General features: G+C 41.8%; 1 protein-coding gene across 10 annotated transcripts in view; it reads left to right on the forward strand.

Annotated features, from left to right (window-relative positions):
* Window positions 1-26,313, forward strand: part of dst (dystonin) — a 200,013-nt gene that overhangs the window by 122,002 nt on the left and 51,698 nt on the right. For 9 of the 10 annotated variants that reach the window (XM_024388277.2, XM_024388279.2, XM_024388278.2 and 6 more), the window contains 17 exons: window positions 604-732; window positions 2,433-2,521; window positions 2,683-2,791; window positions 3,700-9,762; window positions 9,873-10,025; window positions 11,881-12,030; window positions 12,256-12,489; window positions 13,178-13,330; window positions 19,748-19,981; window positions 20,220-20,516; window positions 20,841-21,389; window positions 21,851-22,027; window positions 22,944-23,067; window positions 23,518-23,726; window positions 24,126-24,443; window positions 25,034-25,200; window positions 25,391-25,547. In XM_024388277.2, the coding sequence (XP_024244045.1) occupies window positions 604-732; window positions 2,433-2,521; window positions 2,683-2,791; window positions 3,700-9,762; window positions 9,873-10,025; window positions 11,881-12,030; window positions 12,256-12,489; window positions 13,178-13,330; window positions 19,748-19,981; window positions 20,220-20,516; window positions 20,841-21,389; window positions 21,851-22,027; window positions 22,944-23,067; window positions 23,518-23,726; window positions 24,126-24,443; window positions 25,034-25,200; window positions 25,391-25,547 (9,312 nt within the window). The remainder of the gene's footprint in view (window positions 1-603; window positions 733-2,432; window positions 2,522-2,682; window positions 2,792-3,699; window positions 9,763-9,872; window positions 10,026-11,880; window positions 12,031-12,255; window positions 12,490-13,177; window positions 13,331-19,747; window positions 19,982-20,219; window positions 20,517-20,840; window positions 21,390-21,850; window positions 22,028-22,943; window positions 23,068-23,517; window positions 23,727-24,125; window positions 24,444-25,033; window positions 25,201-25,390; window positions 25,548-26,313) is intronic. The other variant, XM_024388281.2, reaches the window with a different exon arrangement.

Below are 26,313 nucleotides of genomic sequence, written 5' to 3' on the forward strand. Positions count from 1 at the left end.
TACATGTTAATTTTCTTTGACTTGGAGTAATATGAATGTTAATATAATTACCAATATGGAGTTGATTAAGTCAGACATGAATAATTGCTTTTAGCATGATGTGTAATTGTTCAATTTGATATTTTAATATGTTTATGTTATGTACCTGTCTTTTTCTTTTAGACATATTTCACATCAATGAATAAACAATTAAATGCTTTACCGCCACCTGTCATAAAACATAAACATCATGATCCACATGGCAATAAACGTCATCAATCAAACCCTGATTTGTGAGTTGTAAGTAGGGTTGCACAATTCCGTGAACTTGCAATGCATTTCCTGGTTTCCCAGAAATCCTTTTTGAGAATGACAGATTTCCTGCTTATTCTCTCCTGATTCCGGGAAGACCTCCAACCGGGATTTTGGGAAAACCAGGGAATTTATTGAACATTTCTGGAATTTTGCATCCCCCATGGTCCAAATAGAGGTCAGAAAAATGGCTTGGGGTTCTCTCTAGAGGTTTCTTTGTTGTTGAATGTCTGCATAACCACATTTCCTGTTTTCATACAAGACCAACTCTGACCCTAACAGCCTTTTTGAAATTCTTTCCTCAAATCTTAGAGGTCTGTTGATGAGGAGAAGAAAGAGCATGGTGATAAAGTAAGCAAGCTATTGAATTGGATGTCCAGTGTGAAACCGGGCCAGAACAAAGATGGTAAAGCCAGCACAGAGGCCTCTAGTAAGCCTCAGGTAAATACTGTGTGCAAACATGCATTTACTGTTACTGATGTAGGACATTCATTTGAGCCTGCTTGCTATAGCAGGAAAATAATCCTGCAGGAAATGTGAATTGGATTATAATTAATGGACATTCTTTGTTGGGATTGATACATTTCTTGTTAGGGAAAATCAAGTTAGTCATTTTGAAAAAAAAAAAAAAGTTTATTTTTCCCCCTTTTTGTGGGATCCAATTGGTAGTTACAGTCTTGTCTCATCGCTTCAACTCCCGTACGGACTCAGGAGAGGCGAAGGTTGACAGCCCTGCGTCCCCCGAAACACAATCAAGCCACAACACCCACTTAACCCAGAAGCCGCACCAATGTGTCGGAGGAAACACCGTACACCTGGCGACTGTGTCAGTATGCACTGTGCCCGGCCCTCCACAGGAATCACTAGTGCGCAATGGGACAAGGACATCCCTGCCAGCCAAACCCTCCCCTAACCACACTGGGCCAATTGTACGCCGACCCATGTGTCTCCCGGTCGCGGCCGGCTGCGACAGAGCCTGGACTCGAACCCAGAATCTCTAGTGGCACAGCTAGCGTTGCGATGCAGTGCTTTAGACCACTGCACCAATTGTGAGGCCCAAGTTCAGCATTTTAAAGTGGAAACTACAAACTTTAGAAGCCTTTTAAAAGCTTAAATACACTACAAGTTTAAATTTCCTGCTGTGCAGGAAAATTCTCAGCAACAAAAGACTGATAAAATTAAGATCCTACGTATGTACTTTACAGTTTCATCTCCTGTCTTTTTGTTGTACACATATTGTAGTTGTATACAGTATATCATCATGCCCACAATTCTGTGTGTATTGTATATACTAATGGCCGTGCTCAATCTCAAGAATATGCAATAAAGAGCAAAAAGTCACACAACCTTTCACTGTTACTGTATGTGCATAGTTCTAATAAACACAATGCTTTTAATAGTCTCTTATTATGTCTTTACCCTATTACAAATAAAAGTTGTGATCAATTCCAATGAGCAGAAATTTGAATTTTGACATTTGAATATGAATTTGACCCAAGTTTGAATCATTATCCCTTGGTCTCTGCCATCCTTGTGATTCCTCACCCTCCTGTAGTTATAACCATAATAATAGAACACAGTTGCACAAGCATTCCTGTATTTCCATATAACGTGATTACAAACACACCCTACTCCTTAAAAATGTACTGAACATTTTGCAGCATAAAATTTTTTTCATGGATTCAAATGAAAAGTCATTTTTCTGCTTAATTTTATTCAATTAACTTTACATTGAAAAGCAATACATAGTGGATGCACAGTTACTCTGAGAAAATTATCGTATTTTGATCAGGGTACATTTTCTTTTTGGCCTGGCCAGGAAAAAGTCATGGCTCTAGTCTGACTTGCTATGACCTAGTTTCTCCTGGTCAGGTTCACATAGTCAGGAAAAACTCCTCCCACTTAGGTTTTTTAAGAGATATGATAACAAGTCAAAGAAACATGTATGTGCAAATCCAATGAATGAAAATCAGGAAGTGGATATCTGAGTTTAATATACAGCACAAAACCCAATTAAATATGTTTTGTGAAACGCCAGTGTATATTATTGTGACTAATATTATGCTACAAATTGGCATATCAAGGGATGAGAGTCAACATCAGTAAGATGTATTCATAAGGTATACCCATTGTTATTTCAGGTTTCAATGGAAGAGATGGTAACACAAAAAGAGAAAATTGCAGAAGCACTGAGGACTACACAGCTTATGCTAAGTAAACACAGTGATAAGTGAGTTGAATTATCATTACATATATTAGAGGTTTTTTAAGGCTGACTTTTGTACATGACTCTGTGCACTGTAAATAATGCAATATTTCGTATGCCTTAAATTATTGAATGATATGATAATGATAAGAGAACTTAAATGCCTCTGATGTCCTGATTTGCAGGATGACCGAGGAAGAGAAGCTGGAAGCAAAGGAGCAGCTGAAATCCCTCCATCAAGCCTACAGTGATCTCACCCAGCAGTGTTCTGATCAGACACCATCCGCCGAGCAGGTTAGATACTGGACTTCATCTCTAGCCCTGTTTATACCTGGTTATAACATGCTACCTTTGTCCTGATCTTGTCCATGTTCTGCCTACATTTTTAGATATGATTGTAATTAGATCTTATAAGTGTAAACAGACTAGATCAGGACAAGCTTAGGACGTAGGACACATGTTAACGGCAGGTATAAACAGGGCTTCTGAAACACTGGATTGGCGTTTACAGTGTGGTGTGAGAAATTATGCACAAACAATGCCATCTACTGTTCAACTGCATGACTAACCCTGTTTCCTATATGAGCTCTAACATGGTTTTCTCTTGTGCTACATTCATTGTCATCTTAAAACCACTGTATTTACTTGTGAACAAAGTGAGGGAAAGTAGATTTCTCGAGAGTAGGGAAATTAGTTTTTTGAAACTGAGTATGCTGTAAACATGCTTCTAGGTCTAGGAGCATTAGTGTTTCATGTCACCCAGCCTCATTATGACTTCTCACAGCCATCATTGAAACCAAGCTTTGCTGATCTCCTTTTCATTCTTACAGGTGGTCACCAACAACTAAATATAACAGCCTTGATGTGTCGTGTCTAACTTGCTCTCTTGTTTTGCAAGATAGTGAATATTCTGTTCACAGATGCATGCCAGCTTTTAGTGTATCCACTTCTTCTTGCTGTTGAATCACACTGACACAGCCTTGCACTGTTGCGTATGAACTGTTAACATTCAAATGCCTGTCTGAGGGGTGAGTACATGTTTCACCTTGCTTTAGAATACACTGTGAATTTAATTAGTCTGGCAATTTCTCAACAATAATATAAATTATAAATAAACAATACGATTTTTGTCATAACATTTTGGATTTTGAAATTTGATGGAAAATATGTCTACTCATAATGCTTAATTAATGTTTCCACAGGAGTTTCAGACCATTGAAGGCGTTCTCGAAGTGGGAAGTATAGAGGTCTACTCTGTGTTTAGCTCTGTCCAGAGCGGCATGATCGACCATACCACTGGGCTCAGTCTCCTGGAGGCTCAGCTCATCACCTCTGGCCTCGTTCTGCCTCAGTTCAGGATGTGTCTGGAGCTGGATGAAGCTTTCCATCATAACCTCATTGACGAGGCCACCTGGAAGCAGCTCAGAGAGCTCAACGAAGCCAATCGGAGCATCCTGAGCCCTCCGTTCTCTTCAGAACCTCTCCCTGTGATGGCAGCTCTTAGAGAGGGGGCCGTCTCTGAGCGCCTCGCCATGAAGGTTATAGAGATCCAGCTGGCTACAGGTGGGTTAAGGGTGTCCTACACAGGTGATGTACTGACCCTGGAGAGGGCCTTTCAGTTTGGCCTGATCCCTGCACCTCTGTATGTCAAGCTCCTGGAGAGACAGAACACATGGAAGGACCTGATCAACCCCGGCACGGCAGAGAAGGTCTCGCTCACCCAGCTGGTGCAGAGGAGTGTGGTTGATGAGGAGACTGGACTGCGACTGCTGCCGGTGAAGAAGAGCCACAATGGGAGCATAGAGTTGACATCCGGAAGGGAGATGAGTGTACTTAGGGCGGTTCATGAGGGGTTGATTGACAGAGAGACCACGTTGAGGCTGCTGGGTGCTCAGCTGTTTGCAGGCGGTATCGCCGACCCCAAAACAGGCCGTAAGCTCACCGTAGAGCAAGCCCTGTCAGAGGGCTTGATCGATCAAGACACTGCCAGTGGGATACTGAGCCAGCAGGCCCAAAATGGAGGCATAGTGAACCCTCAGAATGGCAAAAGGCTAACGGTGGATGAGGCTGTTCAGTGTGATTTGATGAGCTTTAGCAGTGCACTCTTGGTGCTGGAGAAACAGAAGGGGCTCATGGGACTTTTATGGCCTCACTCTGGTGAAATCTTGACAGTTTCCACCTCTCTGCGGCACGAAATCATCACCAGTCAGCTTGCATTCAAACTGCTCAGCAATAGACAGAAAATAGCATCCCTTTACATACCAGAATACTCAGAGGTAGTGGATATTAACTCTGCTACTCAAAATGGTTTAATTGATGTACACACAGCAGAGGTATTGAAAACCATTGAAATACCAGATGTTTTTCCTGATGTTGATGACCTTAATGACAGATTTTCTAACTGGCTGATGTTGAGAGAGCTTCAGATTGGAGGATCCCATCGCAGTACAGATGATAATGAGATTGATTATGAGAACATAAATACCCCATCTTCCATCGAGGCAAAACAGTTATTTATCTCATACCTCACAATGAATAGTTACATGGATCCAAAATCAGGACAAAGGCTTTTAATATTTGATGGACAGTTGACTAAAATGGCAGAACTTTTAGTTGACATTTCAGTAGAGACCACTGAAAACCAGGTATACAACACTGGACCTGGCAATGCCCCTTTTGAGGACATTTCATTGAAAGAAGACATTTCTGAAGATTCAGAGATGTCCTTTGATAGCAATACTGAGGATTTTGGATATTTGCACATTAACGAGGAAACAGATGGAACAATGAAAGACCATCATGCTTCAAATTTCTTCAAGGAGGAGGAGTCAGCTTATAAGCAATCTGACAATCAAGCATTTTCTAATAATGTGGTAAAGGTGGTAGCACATGATGGAACAGAGGATTTTCCTTCAGCTATTGACTGTGTAAACAATACCACACTGCCTGATTCTGACATTAGCATCTATCAAAAGAACACAAGCAGTATACCCATTGGAATTGATGTAGAATCCTCAGATAATCAATCAAATGAGACTTTCACAGGAAGTTCAGCCACACAAACTCCTTCCACAGACATGAGCTTGCCCTCAGGTGCACTGGATTGCAAAATGATGATAGCACACGATTTCACAGAGAAGTTTCATAGCTCTGTTAAGAATACCAGACAGCATAATTCTGTTTCGTCTGATGGCCCATCACCCTTTGAAATTGGTTTAGAAACCTCAGATAAAGCTTTATATAATCAATCAATAGGAGAATCAGCCACACACGCCATGTCAGAAAGCTCAACCCGTACTAAATCATGCTCTGTGAGTGGCAAAGACATTAGCTTGCTAGCACAACGCGTCACAGACGAAGCATCTGTAGCTGTTCATTCTGAAAAGAATGCCAGACAACCTGATTCTAAAGACAACGTTTTGTCTAATAGCACCTATCAAAAGACCAGACACAGTACAAACCCATCATCATTTGAAATTGGTGTAGAAACTTCAGAGATACCTTCAGATTATCAATCGCAAGAGACCGTCAATGGAGTTTCAGCTTCAGAAACTGTTTTGGAAAGCTCAGCTCCTCCTAGATTGTGCTTCGTGAATGACACAGACATGCGCCTGACATCAGGTGCCAAGGATTCTAAAAAGGTGGTGGCAAAAGGCCTCACAGAGGAAGCATCTGTAGAGGTTAGCTCTTGTAAAAATACCCGTACGAGCCCAGCGCTAACTGAAATAGATTTAGTCACCTCGGAAACTTATTCAGATAATCAACCAAAAGATACAGCCAATGGAGTTTCAGCCACACAAACCATTTTGGAAAGCTCAACTCCTAGATTCTGCACAGTTGATTCTAAAAAGACTATCCAGCAGTCTGATTCTGAAGCAATTGTTTCGAAGAAGAAGAAGATAAACAACACAAGTATAGTACCCTTTGAAATTAATGTAGAAACCTCACATATAACTTCAGATAATCAACCACAAGAGGCTTTCACTTTCAATGAAGGGTCAGCCACACAAATCATTTTGGAAAGGTCAACCCACCCACTATTGTGCTCAGTGAATGACGCAGACAGAAGTTTCCCCTCAGCTGCACCAGATTCCAAAAGGATGCCAGCACAAAAGGAATATTCTAGCTCTGAAAACAATGCACAACATTCCAAAATGGAGGTAGCACACGGTTTCAGAGACGAATCACCCATATCTATTGACTCTGAAAAAAATACCAGGCAGCCTTCCTTTGAAATGGGGGTTTTGTCTGACAGAATCTATCAAACCAACACAATGAGCACAAGCCCAACACCATTTAAAATGGATTCAGAAACAGATATTGCTTCAGATAATCAACCTAAAGGGACTTTCAATGGAAGTTCAGCCACACAAACAGTTCTGAAAAGCTCTACTTTGTGCTCAAGGAAAGACACAGGCCTGCCCTTGGCCTCAGTTGCACAAGGTTCCCCACAACGTCCCACATATCCAGTGACACCTGGCTGTGAGACAGACAAGGACACCAACTTTGAGTCATCGCTATTGGCCACTGTATTGACAGACACCCTTGACACGACCACAGCGTTTCCATGCACTGAAGAAGTAGTGTGGGACAATACAGATGAGAGAGGACTTGCGACCCACCTTCTCAGACCCCAAGTTGAAGAGGGTGGCATTTTGTATATAATTTCTGAGAAACGCTGTGATCTTGACTCACCTTTTGATAAGGGCCTTGTGGATGAGGAGACGGTGTTAGAGGTGTCGGCATTGCAGCTCCACAAGGGAGATGTGTTAGAGGAAGAGAGAAGCACAGTGGCAACCCTGAAAGAAGTTGTGTCTGAAAGCTCCATATCCTCCCAGATAGCCCTGCAGACCATGGAACAGCACAGCATGTTGGGGGGTGTACATGACCCCAAGTCTGGATGTACTATTAGTGTGAGTGCAGCACTAGATTCAGCGATGATTGATGATGATTTGGCTGAAAAGATCCTTCACTCAGACCCAGTACACAAAGCAATCATCCACCCTGATAGACACTGTACTCACAGCATGTCATATTCCCAGAGTCTGGGCCTCATAGACAACGATGAGGCTGAGAATTTACGGCAGCATCAAACAGACAAAAAGCTGTCGGTTTTGGTTCTTGATGACTCTGATGAGGAAGAATGGATAGAGAATACGGATGGACATGCACGGGAAGATTTGTACACAGAAGGAAGCAAAGAACAGAACTGTGATTCACAGAAGGCCTTACTACCTTCATTCACCATTAGTCATGGGCCTGTATGTAGACAGATCATATCACCTATCCTGTCAGATCAGGTAACAGAGGGACGTGTCATCCATGAACTTGAAACAACATCTTCATTTAGGGAAGATAGTGCCTCACATTCCCCCACTAGTCCACTATCAGACATTGTCCCTGGGTCTAGAAATTCCATCCAAAACGACATTTTGTCAAACAGATCAAACTCTCTCAGTTTGAGCGATAGTGGAGATAGTGGAGCACCTCAGCGCCAGGCTGAGGAATTGAGACAGACAGAGGAAGACGGTAGCAGTTCTCTGAGGAGAGACACTGATCTGTCCTGCGAGGCGGTGGGCTTCACTCCGGGTGATGGGCAGCTGGGAGCAGGATACCGTGAGATAGTGGGGGACCAGACTGTTAGTCCTGTTCAGAGTGACTCAGGCGTGTCCTGCTCATCACATAGTGATCTGTTGTCTGATGAAAGGAAAATGGAGAACACTGTTCAGGCGCCAGCCAGCCAGCTAGTGAAGGAGTCAGACCGGAGAATAGATAGCTCATCACCAAGAGATTTGTCTGGCGATGTAACAAGCACAGTGTCCGGAGATGTGGGTGTCAGTGGGGATAAAACTGTAATAAATGGTGATGGAGTTTCATCGTTTAACACTGTGTCACCTCAGCGACCTCTAGTGAAGTCAGAGAGGGATGTTGGTGGTGAAATCGAGCTCACATCCTCTCAAAACGGGCATAGTCATAGTAAACCCACTGTTCAGAAAAAGACTCCAGTGCAGTTGACAAACTTATCTGATTTAGCTATTGTATCCAGTGTACATAGCATAAAATCAGGCAATGACAATAAAGACAGCTACGATATAGGTGATCAAGAGCAGTTAGAAACTGCTCCCATTAAAGAGATATCTAGCACAATCACCCCTGATCCGACACTGACTGATAAACGCCTGCCAAATTCAAACGCTAATGTTGAAGCTAAAGCTAATGACAGGGTTGAATCAAGCAGGAGTGGTGACAGCAAACCAGGGAGACAAGAAGGCTCATCTGATGATGGTCTCTCACAGATTACTGATCAAGCAACATCACAGACAGGACAGACAAGTAGCAACGATACAAGTTTGTTGTCAGCATCAACAATGACCCCAGGGAATCCATCAAAGGCAAAAGAGCCAGGTATGAGATCAGATGGTAAACAAGATGAATGTGGTTCTGTTGAGAATCATCCCCAGCCGATGGCCACTAATGCTCAACCAGACTCTCACTCCAATACACCCTCAACGTCAGAAATGACCTCAGGGCATCCGGTAAAGCCTGGCCTCGGATCAGAACATACATGTAGGCAGAATCAATGTGGTGCTGTTGGGAATCATCCCCATCTGATGACTGTTGATGTTCCACCAGACTCCATGACACATGATAGTGTCCCACCACCTGCGTTGGCGATCTATACTGCTCTAAGGACTGGTTTAGATGAGCTGGTGAGAATGAGAGTGGAGGGGGCAGATGTCGATGACTTGCAAAAGGCTGAGACCCAAGCAGTGGAGGACATCATCAACCTGATACAGGTCATTCCACAGTCCCATGGAAGAGGTTTTGGTGAGGAGACAGATGCAGCGCTTGGGCTTATGATAAGTAGTAGCCCAGATCTCCTCAGGGATCTGTTGAAGCAGGAGCCTCTCCGTTCAGGTAAAACTAGTCCGGCGGAAGAGGAAGGGGAACCCCTCCATGAAGAAACCCCTCCATCTGATGTGACCCAGATTCAGTCTCGGCTTCTGCAGGTTCTTCAAAGTGTATCCTCAAGCCAAGACCCTGCCATGCTCAGAGATGTGATAGGAACCTTGAGCAGTATTCTGGGTGGTGCTCCTCACGAGGACAGGCCACACAGCCTGGAGATCCTCCAGGAGGAGAGCTCATCAGATGAGGCTGAAGGTGCCGTGGCAGATCCCATGGAAGCTCCTGACCTATGTCAATCTACAGAGGTTGAAACCATTTCAGACACAGGCAATGCTGAAGCAGTTCAATCTAAAGTCAGGGTAAGTTAATGTTTGAAACACATATAAATGCCTAGAAAATAACTATTCTTAATTTTTATGACATATTATGTATTGATTATGTATTATTCATGAATATTATGTATTTCCAGCAACAGTACTCCACCCAGGATTATCTGGAATGTGTTGGCAGACTTCAGGATCATGCAGATGTTCTAGAAGAGATCATGAATGTCCTGTCATCCCAGCAGGGCTCTCTGAGTAACAATATGGAGGAGCTGCACAGTCATCTGGATGAATCTCAGGTTTGTTATCACATACACAATGTAATAAAAGTTTAGCAAAAATACTATACATACAGTTGAAGTCGTAAGTTTACATACACTTAGGTTGGAGTCATTAAAACTTGTTTTTCAACCACTCCACACATTTCTTGTTAACAAACTATAGTTTTGGCAAGTCGGTTAGGACATCTACTTTGTGCAATTTTTCCAACAATTGTTTACAGACAGATTATTTCACTTATAATTCACTGTATCACAATTCCAGTGGGTCAGAAGTTTACATACATTAAGTTGACTGTGCCTTTAAACAGCTTGGAAAATTCCAGAAAATGATGTCATGGCTTTAGAAGCTTCTGATAGGCTAATTGACATCATTTGAGTCAATTGGAGGTGTACCTGTAGACGTATTTCAAGGCCTACCTTCAAACTCACTGCCTCTTTGCTTGACATCATGGGAAAATGAAAAGAAATCAGCCAAGACCTCAGAAAAATAATTGTGGACCTCCACAAGTCTGGTTCATTCTTGGGAGCAATTTCCAAACACCCGGAGGTACCATGTTCATCTGTACAAACAATAGTACCCAAGTATAAACACCATGACCACACAGCCATCATACCGCTCAGGAAGGAGATGCATTCTGTCTCAAGCCGAAGAACATCATCCCAACCGTGAAGCACGGGGGTGGCCATCACAAAGCCCTGACCTCAATCCTATAGAAAATGTGTGGGCAGAACTGAAAAAGCGTGTTTGAGCAAGGAGGTCTACAAACCTGACTCAGTTACACCAGCTCTGTCAGGAGGAATGGGCCAAAATTCACCCAACTTATTGTGGGAAGCTTGTGGAAGGCTACCTGAAACATTTGACCCAAGTTAAACAATTTAAAGGCAATGCTACCAAATACTAATTGAATGTGTGTGAACTTTTCACCCACTGGGAATGTGATGAAAGAAATAAAAGCTGAAATAAATCATTCTCTCTACTATTATTCTGACATTTGACATTTTTTAAATAAAGTGGTGATCCGTGGTGAACTGATCTATGACAGGGAATTTTTACTAGGATTAAATGTCAGGAATTGTGAAAGCCAACTACATTTAAACACAGGTTAAGGTGTATGTAAACTTCTGACTTCAGCTGTATGCTTGAATACACAATCAGAACTCTCCCTCAGTGAAAGAATATGCAACCTACAGGTACTTTCTAGCCACTTCAATTTCTCTCTTTATTTCTGTTTCTAAGTTTCTCCTCCTTGCATTGAGCATCTGTCTCAATATTCACCCACTTCTTACATGTCACTTTCCTATTTTCTGACTTAATTCACCCTGTTTCTAGTCGTTGGAAGCACATCTCTCTACACTGGCTGGCTTTCTGACCAGAGATCTGGACATAACCAAGCAGCTGTTAAAGTCTGCCAGTGAGCTTGTTCCCACGCATATCCACCAAGATCTGGCTTCAGCCTTTCGAGAGTTGCAGCCAGTTTTTGCAGACGTTTGCCAGATGTCTGCAGAAAAGAATTATGTTCTAAGGCAGGCTATTGATACAGGAAAGGTCAGTGTTTGTTTCTCATTGTTTGGATATACACATGTAGGATCTTAGTTTGAGCCAGTTTGCTACAGCAGGAAAATAATCATGCAGCAACAGGAAATGTGAATTATTTTGTAGATTATAGTTAATGGATATTTTTGAGGTGGTTGATACATTTTTCAACCAGAAGCCTTTGTAAACCTCAAATATACTACAGGTTTGAAATTTCCTGCATTGCAGGAAAGTTCCCCTGCAACAGGGTGATCAAATTAAGATCCTACATCTGTAGGAAGTTGTGTTACTGAACTGCAGTAAATACGATGTAAATACAGTGAGTCTTGTGTTTTTCAGGCCCAGTTGAAGTCAACATACCAGGATCTCCTCAGTACCCTTGATAGACTATCAGGGTGTATTCATGACAACTCTGAGATGGCCTGCAACCTCGACATCCTGAACCCATCTGACGTGGACACAGTGAAAGACATGATCCAAAAGAATAAGGTATATTTTAATACCTTATTCTCCATGTTCCTTATTCACCTAGAGTTGTCAAACACAGTATTTGAAGGTTATATGGATGAAAATAAATAAAAGTTTGTTGTTTTTCCCTTGAACGGCACAATATATTGTAATAGACATTGCATGTATGCATTACATTTAAACATCCAATGAGTTGTGTTGATTGATTCCTTCCACATCCATGACCTCCTCTATCTGTGTTTCTAGGGCATGGAGACTAATCTGTCAGGGACCCACAGACATCTGGAGGACACTGCGTTTGACATCCAGTACTTTATCTCAGAGCATGCTCAGTTCCTGAGTCCGACCCAGAGCAGGCACCTCCTCAAATCTCTCAGCGCCACCCAGAGGGAGTTTAAGGAACAGATGGAGAGGGTGGCCAAGCAGAGACGCACCCTGGAACGTCATCTGGAGATCAGAGAGGACGAGAGTCAGCAGAAGGTTTGGACCCAAATGACTATTTTACAATTAGGGCCATTGCACCTTGGAAAGAGTGGCTTTCAGTTTGTTGAGAAAACTATGAAGTGAGGTGAGCATGAGAGTGAAGTGTGGTTGTTTATGTATTTTATGGATATATAAACTAATTATTGTATTTCTATATATTTTTGAATATCTATATATCTGAATATCTATAACATAATATTGTATGGCACTAGAATTCATTAAGTAAGATTTAGAATGATGTGCTTTGAATGTGTTTTAATTAGAAATTACTCTATTACATTTGTCTTTTAACAACACAAAGATCACTGCTTGACCACTGCCAAACGCTAACCTTTCTCCTGGTCGTGTTCACGTTTCACAGGCTTCAAGACACCTTTGAACTCTAAACACCAGATGATAAACTCAAAATGTATCTTCAGTGGGGGACGTTTTCCCCCACCAACCTCAGTCAGCACTAACACACTTGTGAATGTCCTATTGCTGTCTACTGGACCCGTCCTCCTTCTTTACCAAGTCAGAAATCTGTCTTGTTGTGTGGCTAGCATGTTTACAGCATACTCAGACCATTGTCCTAGGGGGTTGACTTTCTATAAATGTCCGGAATGATTAGTACGTAACATGTAGTGTAAACTGACACCTGTTGGGTGGAGTGTAACATAGTAACATTGATCTCTGATATGTGCAGTACATGGAGGAGAAACAGAAGGTGTTCTCAGACAAGCTGCAGGAGCTGTGTGACAACCTGACCAATACAGAGAACCGTCTGATAGGCCATCAGCAGCAGACCAAGGGTGCAGCGAGTGTGGAAGACCTGCAGCATGTGCAGCAAGAGCATCAGGTTCAGTAAAACATGCTGGTTAACTAGTCAATTGCATCTGAGCTTCAGAGTGTACGGCTACAGTCTTCTTTCTTTTTTTATCGTATACTTAAGTGATAATGCCAGAGAAGCCGGTGTTTGGAGGATATATTGGCACGGTGTTGTTAGGACCGAGGTGAAGTCGAGCGGCTATGCGTTCTATGGAAAATAATGAACAATGTGGAAGGTGTGTTCCACGACGCGCCAGCTGAGTGGAACGGACCTTCCACGGAGGTGCATTATTTTCCAAAGAACGCATAGAGCCCCGAGTTGATAATCCATTTTTTACCATGGCCACTGGGAATGGGAATATATATATACAGTACCACTCAAAGGTTTGGACACACCTACTCATTACCGTTTTTCTTTATTTGTACTATGTTCTACATTGTAGAATAATAGTGAAGACATCAAAACTATGAAATAACACACATGGAATCATGTAGTAACCAAAAAAGTGTTAAACAAAACAAAATATATTTTATATTTGAGATTCTTCAAAATAGCCACCCTTTGCATTGATGACAGCTTTGCACACTCTTGGCATTCTCTCAACCAGCTACATGAGATAGTCACTTGGAATGCATTTCAATTAACAGGTGTGCCTTGTTAAAAGTTCATTTGTGGAATTTCTTTCCTTCTTAATTATTTTGAGCCAATCAGTTGTGTTGTGACAAGGTAGGGTTGTAATACAGAAGGGTTGGTATATAGAAGGTATACCAACCCTTTGGTAAAATACCAAGTCTAAATTATGGCAAGAACAGCTCAAATAATCAGAGAAATTTCAAGAACTTTGAAAGTTTCTTTAAGTTCAGTTGCAAAAACCAGCAAGCGCTATTATGAAACTGGCTCTCACGCTTGCTGGTTCTCCTCTGCCGCTTGCTGTAGAAATTGCAGCCCAAATAAATGCTTCACAGAGTTCAAGTAACAGACACATCTCAATATCAACTGTTCAGAGGAGACTGCGTGAATCAGGCCTTCATGGTTGAATTGCAGCAAAGAAACCACTACTAAAGGACACCAATAAAAGGAGAGACTTGCTTGGGCCATGAAAGACCGCTGTAAACCTGTCCTTTGGTCTGATGAGTCCAAATATGAGATTTTTGGTTCCAACCACCGTGTCTTTGTGAGACATGGTGTAGGTGAACGGATGATCTCCACATGTGTGGTTCCCACCGTGAAGCATGGAGGAGGAGGAGATGTGATGGTGTGGGGGTGCTTTGCTGGTGACACTGTCTGTGATTTTTTTAGAATTCAAGGCGCACTAAACCAGCATGGCTACCACAGCATTCTGCAGCGATATACCATCCCATCTGGTTTGCGCTTAGTGGGACTATCATTTGTTTATTATTTCAATTTAAGTTTTCTTGTTTTTCAAATCAACCAACACAACACATTCCACATTCACAGATGTGACAGGCTTAAAAAAATAATAATAATAAATAATAGTTATTTATATATATAATATATATTATTTATATATATATATATATATATATATATATATATATACATACATACATACATACATACATACATACATACATACATACATACATACATACATACATACATACATACATACATACATACATACATACATACATACATACATACATACATACATACATACATGTACATACACACAAAGAACAATTAAAAATGAAACATTGCAGCAGCACTATCAAGGTTGTTATTAGGTATTTCTAGCATTCGCTGAGACGACGAGCAAATAATTCGTTTTAGATTTTACAGCACCTTACACAATGTATCTCCCCATTCACTCAGTCCAATTTGAAATGTAGTTGACTAGTGGAGACCAGAGTCTATCAAACTTGGGCTGTCTCTTGTGGAGGTCATAAGTGAGCTTTTCAAGAGGGAGAAAGTCAACAATCTGGTCAATCCACATTTTAAATGTAGGAGAAGTATTAGAGGCCCACAATAGAAGAATACATTTCTTAGCAAAGATAGTCATAAAAACATTTTCTCTGTCTGGATCAAGAACAAAGTCCTGCTGGGCATTAACAAGATAGATACACGGGGTCATATCAAACTGTACATCTAGTATTTTCTGTGCAGCAGTATGTATAGAATCTGGCAATCTCTCTACAGCTCCAAAATACATGCATATAGGTTCCACTTTCAGAGGTACTTATTTTACAGTTAGGAGACATGTCTGTTTTCATTCGATGGAGTCTCAAAGGAGTATAATAAAATGTGTACAAAAATGTGTAATTAGATTCTTTCATGTTTTACATTAGTAGAGGTGCAGTATACCCTGTCGCAAACCTCCGCCCAGAACTCATCACTGATAGTCAGACCAAGGTCCTTTCCCCAGGAGGAGCCTCCTTTCTCAGAAAGGAGTCTATAGATGTAAGATATTTTGCCATTGAGGGATTGTGCTGTGACAAGAAGGGTTTCAACTTCATTCAACTGAGTTCTAAACCTCCTCTTGGAAGTAAATGAGGAAATTACATGTCTAATTTGAAGATATTTTTTTTTTATGGGATCTTGGCACATTGAATTCACTGCAGAGCTCTTGAAAGGATTTCAGTGTAGTGGTTTTCTGATGAAATAGGTCTGAAAAGTTGGCATCCCTCAGGGCTTTTGGCAAGTCTGGGCAGCCTACTAAAGGTGAGTGAGAACATATTTGGGAGGAAATGCCCAGGTATTTCTTACAGTCCCTCCATGCTAGTAGGGTGCTGTAAATCACAAAGGTTTGCCCACTTCACTAAAGTTATTAATGAATTTAATTGATCTTAGGGGCAATGAACCACAGGATTATCATGTGTTTTTTAAAAGGACAATGACCCAACACACCTCCAGGCTGTGTAAGGGCTATTTGACCAAGAAGGAGAGTGATGAAGTGCTGCATCAGATGACCTGGCCTCCACAATCACCCGACCTCAACCCAATTGAGATGGTTTGGGATGAGTTGGACCGCAGAGTAAAGGAAAAGCTGGCAAAAAGTGTTCAGCATACGTGGGAACTATTTCAAGACTGGAAAAGTATTTCAGGTGAAGCTGGTTGAGATAATGCCAATAGTGTGCAAAGCATTGACAAGACAGCCTACAGGGAGGAGGTAAGGGCCCTCGGAGTGTGATGTCAGGAAAATAACCTCTCATTCAACATCAACAAAACAAAGGAGATGATTGTGGACTTCAGGAAACAGCAGAGGGAGCACCCCCCATCCACATCAACGGGACAGAGGAGAAGGTGGAAAGTTCCTCGGTGCACACATCACGGACAAACTGAAATGGTCCAGCCACGCAGACAGCATAGTGAAGGAGCTGCAGCGCCTCTTCATCCTCAGGAGGCTGAAGAAATTTGGCTTGTCACCTAAAACACTCACAAACTTTCACAGATGCACAATCGAGAGCATCCTGTCGGTCGATATCACTGCCTGGTACAGCAACTGCACCCCCCTCAACCCGCAAGGCTCTCCAGAGGGTAGTGCGGTCTGCACAATGCATCACCAGGGGCAAACTACCTTCCCTCCAGGACACCTACAGCACTCAATGTCACAGGAAGGCCAGAAAGATCATCAAGGACAACAACCACCCGAGTCTGTTCACCCCACTATCATCCAGAAGGCAAGGTCAGTACAGGTGCATCAAAGCAGGGACCAAGAGACTGAAAAACAGCTTCTATCTTAAGGCCATCAGACTGTTAAACAGCCGTCACTAACATAGAGAGGCTGCTGCCAACATACAGACTCAAATCTCTGGCACTTTAATAAATGGACTTAATAAATGTATCACTAGTCACTTTAAATAACGCCACTTTAATAATGTTTACATATTATATTACTCATCTCATATGTATATACTGTATTCTATACCATCTACTGCATCTTGCATATGCCGCACAGCCATCGCTCATCCATATATTTATATGTACATACAGTGCCTTGCGAAAGTATTCGGCCCCCTTGAACTTTGCGACCTTTTGCCACATTTCAGGCTTCAAACATAAAGATATAAAACTGTATTTTTTTGTGAAGAATCAACAACAAGTGGGACACAATCATGAAGTGGAACGACATTTATTGGATATTTCAAACTTTTTTAACAAATCAAAAACTGAAAAGTTGGGCGTGCAAAATTATTCAGCCCCCTTAAGTTAATACTTTGTAGCGGCACCTTTTGCTGTGATTACAGCTGTAAGTCGCTTGGGGTATGTCTCTATCAGTTTTGCACATCGAGAGACTGAAATTCTTTCCCATTCTTCCTTGCAAAACAGCTCGAGCTCAGTGAGGTTGGATGGAGAACATTTGTGAACAGCAGTTTTCAGTTCTTTCCACAGATTCTCGATTGGATTCAGGTCTGGACTTTGACTTGGCCATTCTAACACCTGGATATGTTTATTTTTGAACCATTCCATTGTAGATTTTGCTTTATGTTTTGGATCATTGTCTTGTTGGAAGACAAATCTCCGTCCCAGTCTCAGGTCTTTTGCAGACTCCATCAGGTTTTCTTCCAGAATGGTCCTGTATTTGGCTCCATCCATCTTCCCATCAATTTTAACCATCTTCCCTGTCCCTGCTGAAGAAAAGCAGGCCCAAACCATGATGCTGCCACCACCATGTTTGACAGTGGGGATGGTGTGTTCAGGGTGATGAGCTGTGTTGCTTTTACGCCAAACATAACGTTTTGCATTGTTGCCAAAAAGTTCAATTTTGGTTTAATCTGACCAGAGCACCTTCTTCCACATGTTTGGTGTGTCTCCCAGGTGGCTTGTGGCAAACTTTAAACTGCACTTTTTATGGATATCTTTAAGAAATGGCTTTCTTCTTGCCACTCTTCCATAAAGGCCAGATTTGTGCAATATACGACTGATTGTTGTCCTATGGACAGAGTCTCCCACCTCAGCTGTAGATCTCTGCAGTTCATCCAGAGTGATCATGGACCTCTTGGCTGCATCTCTGATCAGTCTTCTCCTTGTATGAGCTGAAAGTTTAGAGGGACGGCCAGGTCTTGGTGGATTTGCAGTGGTCTGATAATCCTTCCATTTCAATATTATCGCTTGCACAGTGCTCCTTGGGATGTTTAAAGCTTGGGAAATCTTTTTGTATCCAAATCCGGCTTTAAACTTCTTCACAACAGTATCTCGGACCTGCCTGGTGTGTTCCTTGTTCTTCATGATGCTCTCTGCGCTTTTAACGGACCTCTATCACAGTGCAGGTGCATTTACACGGAGACTTGATTACACACAGGTGGATTGTATTTATCATCATTAGTCATTTAGGTCAACATTGGATCATTCAGAGATCCTCACTGAACTTCTGGAGAGAGTTTGCTGCACTGAAAGTAAAGGGGCTGAATAATTTTGCACGCCCAATTTTTCCGTTTTTGATTTGTTAAAAAAGTTTGAAATATCCAATAAATGTCGTTCCACTTCATGATTGTGTCCCACTTGTTGTTGATTCTTCACAAAAAAATACAGTTTTATATCTTTATGTTTGAAGCTGAAATGTGGCAAAAGGTCGCAAAGTTCAAGGGGGCCGAATACTTTCGCAAGGCACTGTATTCTTATTCATCCCTTTACATTTGTGTGTATAAGGTAGTTGTTGTGAATTTGTTAGATGATTTGTTAGATATTACTGCATTGTTGGAACTAGAAGCACAAGCCTTTCGCTACACTCGTATTAACATCTGATACCATGTGTATGTGACCTATAACATTTGATTTGATTTGAGCTGTCATCAAGGCAAAGTTGGGCTACTTTGAAGAATCTATCATCTAAAATACATTTTGATTTGTTGAACACTTTTTTTGGTTACTACATCATTCCATGTGTTATTTCATAGTTTTCAATGTAGAAAATAGTACAAATAAAGAAAAATCATTGAATGAGTAGGTGTGTCCAACTGTTTGACTGGTACTGTACATTTTACGGACACAGTATATTTTACAATAGTTATCTTTTGTTTGTTTTTAGTCCCACCATTCAGCTCCACTCAACCCCTCACATCTATCGCTGAAGACCATCCAGTTTTGATATTATTTGCCATATATTTTTCAATTGTGCTGTGATGTTTCACAAAATGTTTCACAAGACTATCAGCCCTAGCTTGCCGTTATGAAAATCCAATTCAACAATGCCAATCATTTAAAAAGCAGCTCAAACATAGAACATGTACGAATGAACTATAGCCATTTAATTCTACAGTGCAAATATAGCATGTGTTATAGGGAAATAATGCACGTTCTAGAATGCCCTTCAAGCCAATCAGAAACAAGTATTCAACAATACCATGGTATAAACAGATATACACATTGTTTTACAAATGTTTTGCTATTATACTGAATCTTGTTTGATGGGTTCACTAATTTATAAATTCATATTTATTTTATTATGTTTTATGCATCTGTGTTTGTTAAATGTTAAATGTCCAGGCCTTGCAGAAAGACATCTTGACCAATGGCAGTGCCTTGAATGAGGTCATCAGTAGCTCCAAGAAGTTCCTGGATGAGAATCGGTCTAAACTGACCCCAGATCAGATCATTGCCATCGAGAGCAAGCTGGAAGACGCCAAGAGCAAGGTCAAACTTATTAACCAACGGGCTGAGGAGGCAAGGAAAGACCTGGAGAAGTCTGTGACCACTGCTATCAAACAGGAGACTGAGAAGGTTGGAAAACATATTGTATTTTGCATACTTCAACATTATCCATATGTCTGGATCTGAATCGTGACAATTCAACTTTCTATTGTAGGTAGTTTACAGTAAAAGATGGATCCGCTTATAGACACATGTTACACTGCTTGATGATTGCCTACTTGAAATATCTATGTCAAAATGTATAGATCTCATCGATTTAAACATGTAACTTAAACATCTTTTAACTCTCTATATTCTACCTGTTTAGGAGGCTGCGGTTGAGCAGCTTGAGGAGAGCAAGAACAAGATTGAGGGTCTGCTGGACTGGATCAACAACATGGGGAATGAGAAAGTAATGGGGGGCGAACAGACAGACCATATGGGCATACAGAACGGGAACATGCCGTTGCAGTCTGAGACCTCGGCCAAGAACATTCTGGGTGAGGATGATGACCCCAATGGAAACAATGGAAACGCTTTCCAGACTACAGACAACGACACTGAGGGACAGGCCACAGGGAAGACCCCAGAATTGGACCTGGAAAAGCAGTATGACAGAGTCAAGGTAAATGAACCTATTCTCTCTGGTGGTGCTTGATTCATAGTGGCTTGTTGTCACTTAAATTCATTGGATACACATGACTCAGGTCCCTTTTTCTAATAGCTGCATTGACCTTCTCTTTCATCTTTTCAAGTCACATTGTCACACAAAATACTTTTGTACTGAAATGCGATTTTTCCACTTTATTTTATATTTGATATTCATCTTTTGTCTTGTGTGTTAAATTTCAGTGTTGATGTTTATCATGTGATCATTTTCTGTATTGTGTTCTGTAACTTTGACAATAAAGCTTTTTGAATTTGAATGGACTCTCTCTCGCCTTTCCAGGCTCGTCACCAGGAGATCTTATCCCAGCAACAGGAGCTGATCATGGCCACCCAGTCAGCCCAGGCTCTGCTGGACCACCAGGCCCATGCCTTGTCGCCCACGGATAAGGACAAGCTCCAGAGGGACATCCAGGAGCTGAAAGGACGGTACGACTCTTCCCTTACCCAGGCAGAACAGCAGATGAAGCAGATGGTCCAGGTTCAGGAGGAGCTGAAGAAGTTCCAGGGAGACTGTGAGGAGTTTGAGGGCTGGCTGCAGCAGGCCGAGGGGGAGGTGGAGGAGCTGGGAGCCCCTGCTGGAGCTCTCAACGACCTCACAGAGAAGCTCCGGAGACAGAAGAGCTTCTCTGATGACGTCATCTCCCACAAGGGAGACCTGCGGTTCATCACCATCTCAGGACAGAAGGTGTTGGACGTGGCGAAGGCCTGCGGACGCATGGACCCTGGTGGGAAAGATGCCCAGCTGGAGGTGGATACCACTGCAACCTGTGCTGCTGTGAAGGAGAAGCTGGACTCAGCTGCTGGTCGCTTCAAAGCCCTACACTCTCAGGTAAACTCTATACCAGTACTAGTAAGACTGTTTTAGCCCTCTGAGCTAAAGCCTAGTTAATGATCACATGCACGTTGTTCACTGAACCACATTGGTAGCACCAGGAGGGGTGAGATCAAACACTGAATGAGACACGTCTCAGGCCGATTGAATGGATTTTTTTAGAAGAATGTAATAACCTATTCACACCACACGGGGGAAGCATTTCTCTTTGAATGAAATGAAAACAAAGGAGCTATTGTTCTGTTTCACAACACTGGTTCACTCTCATATTGAGAAGTAAAGGTTGATTTTGTGTAACCCTGCATCTTAAAAATAATTCAGTTTATATGCTCTTTCATTATACACTAAATTGTTGTCCTGCTTTTTTAGATGCTGATAAGAGAGTAGTCGGTCAATGCTCCATGCATTCAAAGTTAGTAACTACCATAGCAATCAACATATAAACTCATTTATTTCAGTGCAATGATCTTGGCAACAATCTCAGAGACGTGGTGGACAAGTACAAGAAGTATGAGGACTCGGCTGCTGGTCTCCTGAAGTGGCTCAACAACTCAGAGGAGGACGCCAGAAGGCAGCAGTCTGAGGCCATCGCTGCCGACCCTCAAACCCTACAGAAACAGCTGGAGGACACCAAGGCATGACGAAACTCTAAAAATACTCACCAAATCAGTATGACCTTTATCAACACACATCACATACCGCAGTCTAACAGACTCAGAAGTAGAGGGCAAGTGGAGGAATAGCTGTTTACACAACAGCTTTTTTTCAGAGTTTACTCACTGATGGCTCTGAGAACTGAATGGGTTTAGAGGTCATTACACTGCTTCAGACTCCCCTCTCCATATACAGTGTTTCCACTCTCTTTAAAACAACACTGCTATTTATAGGTCTACATTCAAACCTCCCAGCAGTCCGAAGACACGAATAGCTTAGCCATGGGTACATTTGTTTGCGTATGCCTTTGAGGAGGGGTGGAGGGTGAGGGGGTTCACGATTGGAGTTGGACTGGACAGAGGCGTAGAGAATGCCTATTATCCTGAAATAGATGATGTACCTGCAGTACACTCTGATTGAGTCCAGTTCAGCTAGCTTGCAAATGAAAGTATGTCATGTAGTGAGAGAGGGAGGGAGTCTTGTTTCATTACATCTCTCTAGGGAGTTGCATTGCAGTAACTCAGAGATATAGAGAGATTGGAGACGCCTGAAACTCAAGAATGTAGAAGTGTCTCTTGTGGTTTTGGTAACAAAATCATGTCAGAACAATGCTATGTTTCCCTCGGAGTGTGAAGCAGTGCAGCAAACTGTATGTACAGTTGCAGTAGTGTAGTTCCAGTATTTGAGTGCTTGAATGACACAATTCATTTTTAGATGCTTATACATAATAGTTGTCCCTAGCTTTAAATCTGTATAATTACAGCATTTTTTGTAATGATATAGTATAGCTGGAGTTAAATTATATATCTATATGGAGCAGTATGGCTTGTCTGTAACACATGTTGACGGTCATGTTGACTGTCATCGATCCTCTGTGTCTGTGTTTGTCATGGTCAGGGTCTGCAGGGTCAGACTACTGGTCGGCAGACTGCTGTGGAGACACTCCGCAAAACAGCTGACTCTCTGGTCACCGCCCAGGGGGACTTGTTGACCAATCAGGACCATATCCATGAAACAGTAGGTAAGTGATCAGACTAAGTATGGATTCTCATCCAATGATATTTCGAGAAATGTTTATAATGAAATACTTGACAATATAGTGAATATTTACAATGAAATACTTGATAATATAGTGCCACAGCCAATGTGTGGTTACTATCATTGACACCGTAAAATAGCAATTCAGAAATGTTGGAGTGAAATAGTAGTATTGGAATGTTAAGTCTGTTTACCTTATTCCTAATCATATTGCTATTGGCCAACTCTCAAGTATTCTTTGTATGTACTGTATATTTATAATACAGTAATCTCTTCCATGTGAATGACCTTAGCTGGAAGGTCTTACAGAGAGAACAGTGAAACCCCTGACTTGAGTTGCTCATAATTCAAGAATTGTTATTCCAAAGTGGTATGAACTTTTACCAGTGCCAAGCATTGACCCAAAACCATTGCCTTTTGACTCTGCTCTTAGATGATATTGTGGAGAGGTATGACAACCTGTCTAAGTCAGTGAGTGATCGTAATGAGAAGCTTCAGATAACCCTGACCCGCTCCCTGAGTGTCCAGGATGGCCTGGATGAGATGATGAGCTGGATGGAGGGAGTAGAGGAGAGTGTGAAGGAGAAAGGACAAGTCCCTCTGGACTCAGCAGTCATTGGAGATGTGCTCAGCAAAGAGGCAGTATGTACTGTAAACAGTAACTTTGCAGAACTGTTTTCTGCCAGTCAAATAGACAGAACATCATTATTACCATAGCTTCACCTTAATGTAACTGGGCATTTTTGCTCAACAGTTGATTCTGGATTTGTATCTACCACAGGCGGCTGGTTGCACCTTAATTGGGGAGGAATGGCTCATAGTAACGGTTGGAATGAATGGAATGGTATCGACACATCCAACACATGGTTTCCTTGTGTTGGATACCATTCCAATCACTTCTTTCAAGTCAAATCCTCCCCTCAACAGCCTCCTGTGGTCTCTACATTGTCTTCTACAGATGATGAAACCTTAACTATAAAAAACTTTTAAAGCATTAGAATGGCTCTAAAATCAAATTCATCCATTGTGTTTCTCTTCCAGGCTCTGGAGCAGGATATTTCCAGTCGCCAGAGCAGCATCTCTGCCATGAAGGCCAAGGTTAAGAAGTTTGTGGAGACAGCTGACCCCGCTGCAGCGGCTCTGCTGCAGTCCAAAATGGACGCCCTGTCTCAGCGCTTCTCTGATGCCTGTGACAAGCACAAACACAAGCAGGGCCAGCTGGAGCAGCTGAAGGACAAGGTGGAGGAGTTTGAGAAGACAACGGAGAAGGTGCAGCAGTTTGTGCTCAAGCGCTCTCAGGCCCTCTCTGAAACAGACGGACCAGGGAAAAATGTCAACGAGCTCTCGCAGCTCATGCAGGTAGCTAGTCATCAAATATGTTTCATCCTTTGAACATGTTTTCAGCAGAACATATTTTCTAAAAGGATATATGTTCATTTAAAGCGGCAATCAGCAGTTGAAATATATATCAAAGTGGACTCCAAGACCCAGTTTGGGTAAAAAACTGAGGGATGGGGCTGGAGAAATGCAACCACTCTATTTGATTTGATTGAACCTTTAGTTAGAAAAAGGCTAAGTAAAAGTAGTGATGCTTCTAGCACTCAGATGCACCTCTGTACCACTCAGAGCCCATAGACAGGGCTATGGATGCAAAAAATACCCATCCATGATATCACAATGATAGTTTTAACCATGTTTGGAGGCTATATAGTGTTTGTTTACATTTACATTGTTTACAGTATAACAAGCTGATATTTTGAGTTCTGATGTGGTACGACCGTTGAATTAAGCTCATGAGGCATTTCTAAGTTATATTCTTCAAGAATCACTTGGTACATATCATTAAGTCCAAAAATGGATGTAACAACTGCAGATTGCCCCTTTAATGGCACATGTTCAACCACGCACTGCTCAGTAATGATCTTCTAACTATTTTAATGTTTCTGTAGGATACTAACACTGAGTTGGCCGAACATGCCAAGGATGTGGAAATGCTGCAGATGCTGTCAAAGGAACTGGCCAATATGGGTCCAGAGGGAAGCAAGGCCCAGATTCAGAGCAAGATGGACAAACTCTCCGACACCTTCAATACCTTCAAAAACACTGTGAAAGAGAAGTAAGTGAAGATGACGGTTGCAGAGCTAACTGCTGGTCCTCATGTGTAGGTTACTGTGGGGATATTTCTCATTTGACAAAAGACACACATGATTGTTTTCTCTTGCCTGTTGATAGTCTTGTTTTGGCATGTTTGATATGTCTCTTTAATGTGATGTGACTGTGGTTGTCTTCTCCCTTCCCTGACACAGAGAGGAGGAGGTGACTTCCTGCCAGGACCAGCTGGGAGACTTCAGGGCTGCAGCCGGAGCTCTCAGGACGTGGCTGGAGGAGACGACAGAGAAAGTCCCTGTGGTTCAGCCAACCAGCAGTGAGCAGAGTCTAGGAAAGGACCTGCAGAGAGTCAATGTAAGTCAGCAGACAGACTAGTCTTGTATTAGCTAGGCTCACTCACTTACAGTATGTACATTCTGGAAACGGTATGTTCTACCCAATGATGTACACAAACCCTGGATTGCTGAAGCCATGTATTGGCCATTGAGATGCCTTGAAGCCACCCTATTGGGACTCTCCATTAGGAGCAGGAATTCTAAAATGTCAATTAAATGTTTCAAGGACAAAATTCATTGTATTTAAACATTGTTTTGTTGTAGTAACATTAGTAATCTCAAAATATTACTTTAAGGAAAATGGTTTCATATAATTTTTTATTTATTTTTGATGTTTATCTCACATAATATAATTTAAAAGTATGCATTAAGGTGTCTGTAATAGAATAAAATACATTAATAAATGCATTTCTATAGCTTCCTAAATATCTTCTACAATGTGGGAGAGTGCCAACATGGAGACACGCAGCGTCCCCTGTCAGTCATCTAGTGTATATATAAATCGTTGGTTCTACCCTGGTTCTTAGTGCAAAGAAGGACAACTGCATAGCTAGGTTACAAAGGACCAGGTGAATGTGCAACTTGTTCTTCAAATGGCCTTGATAGAAAAGTTGAAATAACTTATCTTCTCACGTCTCAAATCACAGGCTTGGCACTAAATGTGTTTTGTAACAGAGTCAGAGAAGTGCGGAGCGATATATTACTATTTTGTCCTCCCTAACTTCACAGTAGTTTCCATGCCAAAGTAATACAAGGATGTGAAGTGTTTTACACAGGAGTCGTCA

This window comes from Oncorhynchus tshawytscha, linkage group LG25, assembly GCF_018296145.1.
Source record: "Oncorhynchus tshawytscha isolate Ot180627B linkage group LG25, Otsh_v2.0, whole genome shotgun sequence".
Taxonomy (NCBI): domain Eukaryota; kingdom Metazoa; phylum Chordata; class Actinopteri; order Salmoniformes; family Salmonidae; genus Oncorhynchus; species Oncorhynchus tshawytscha.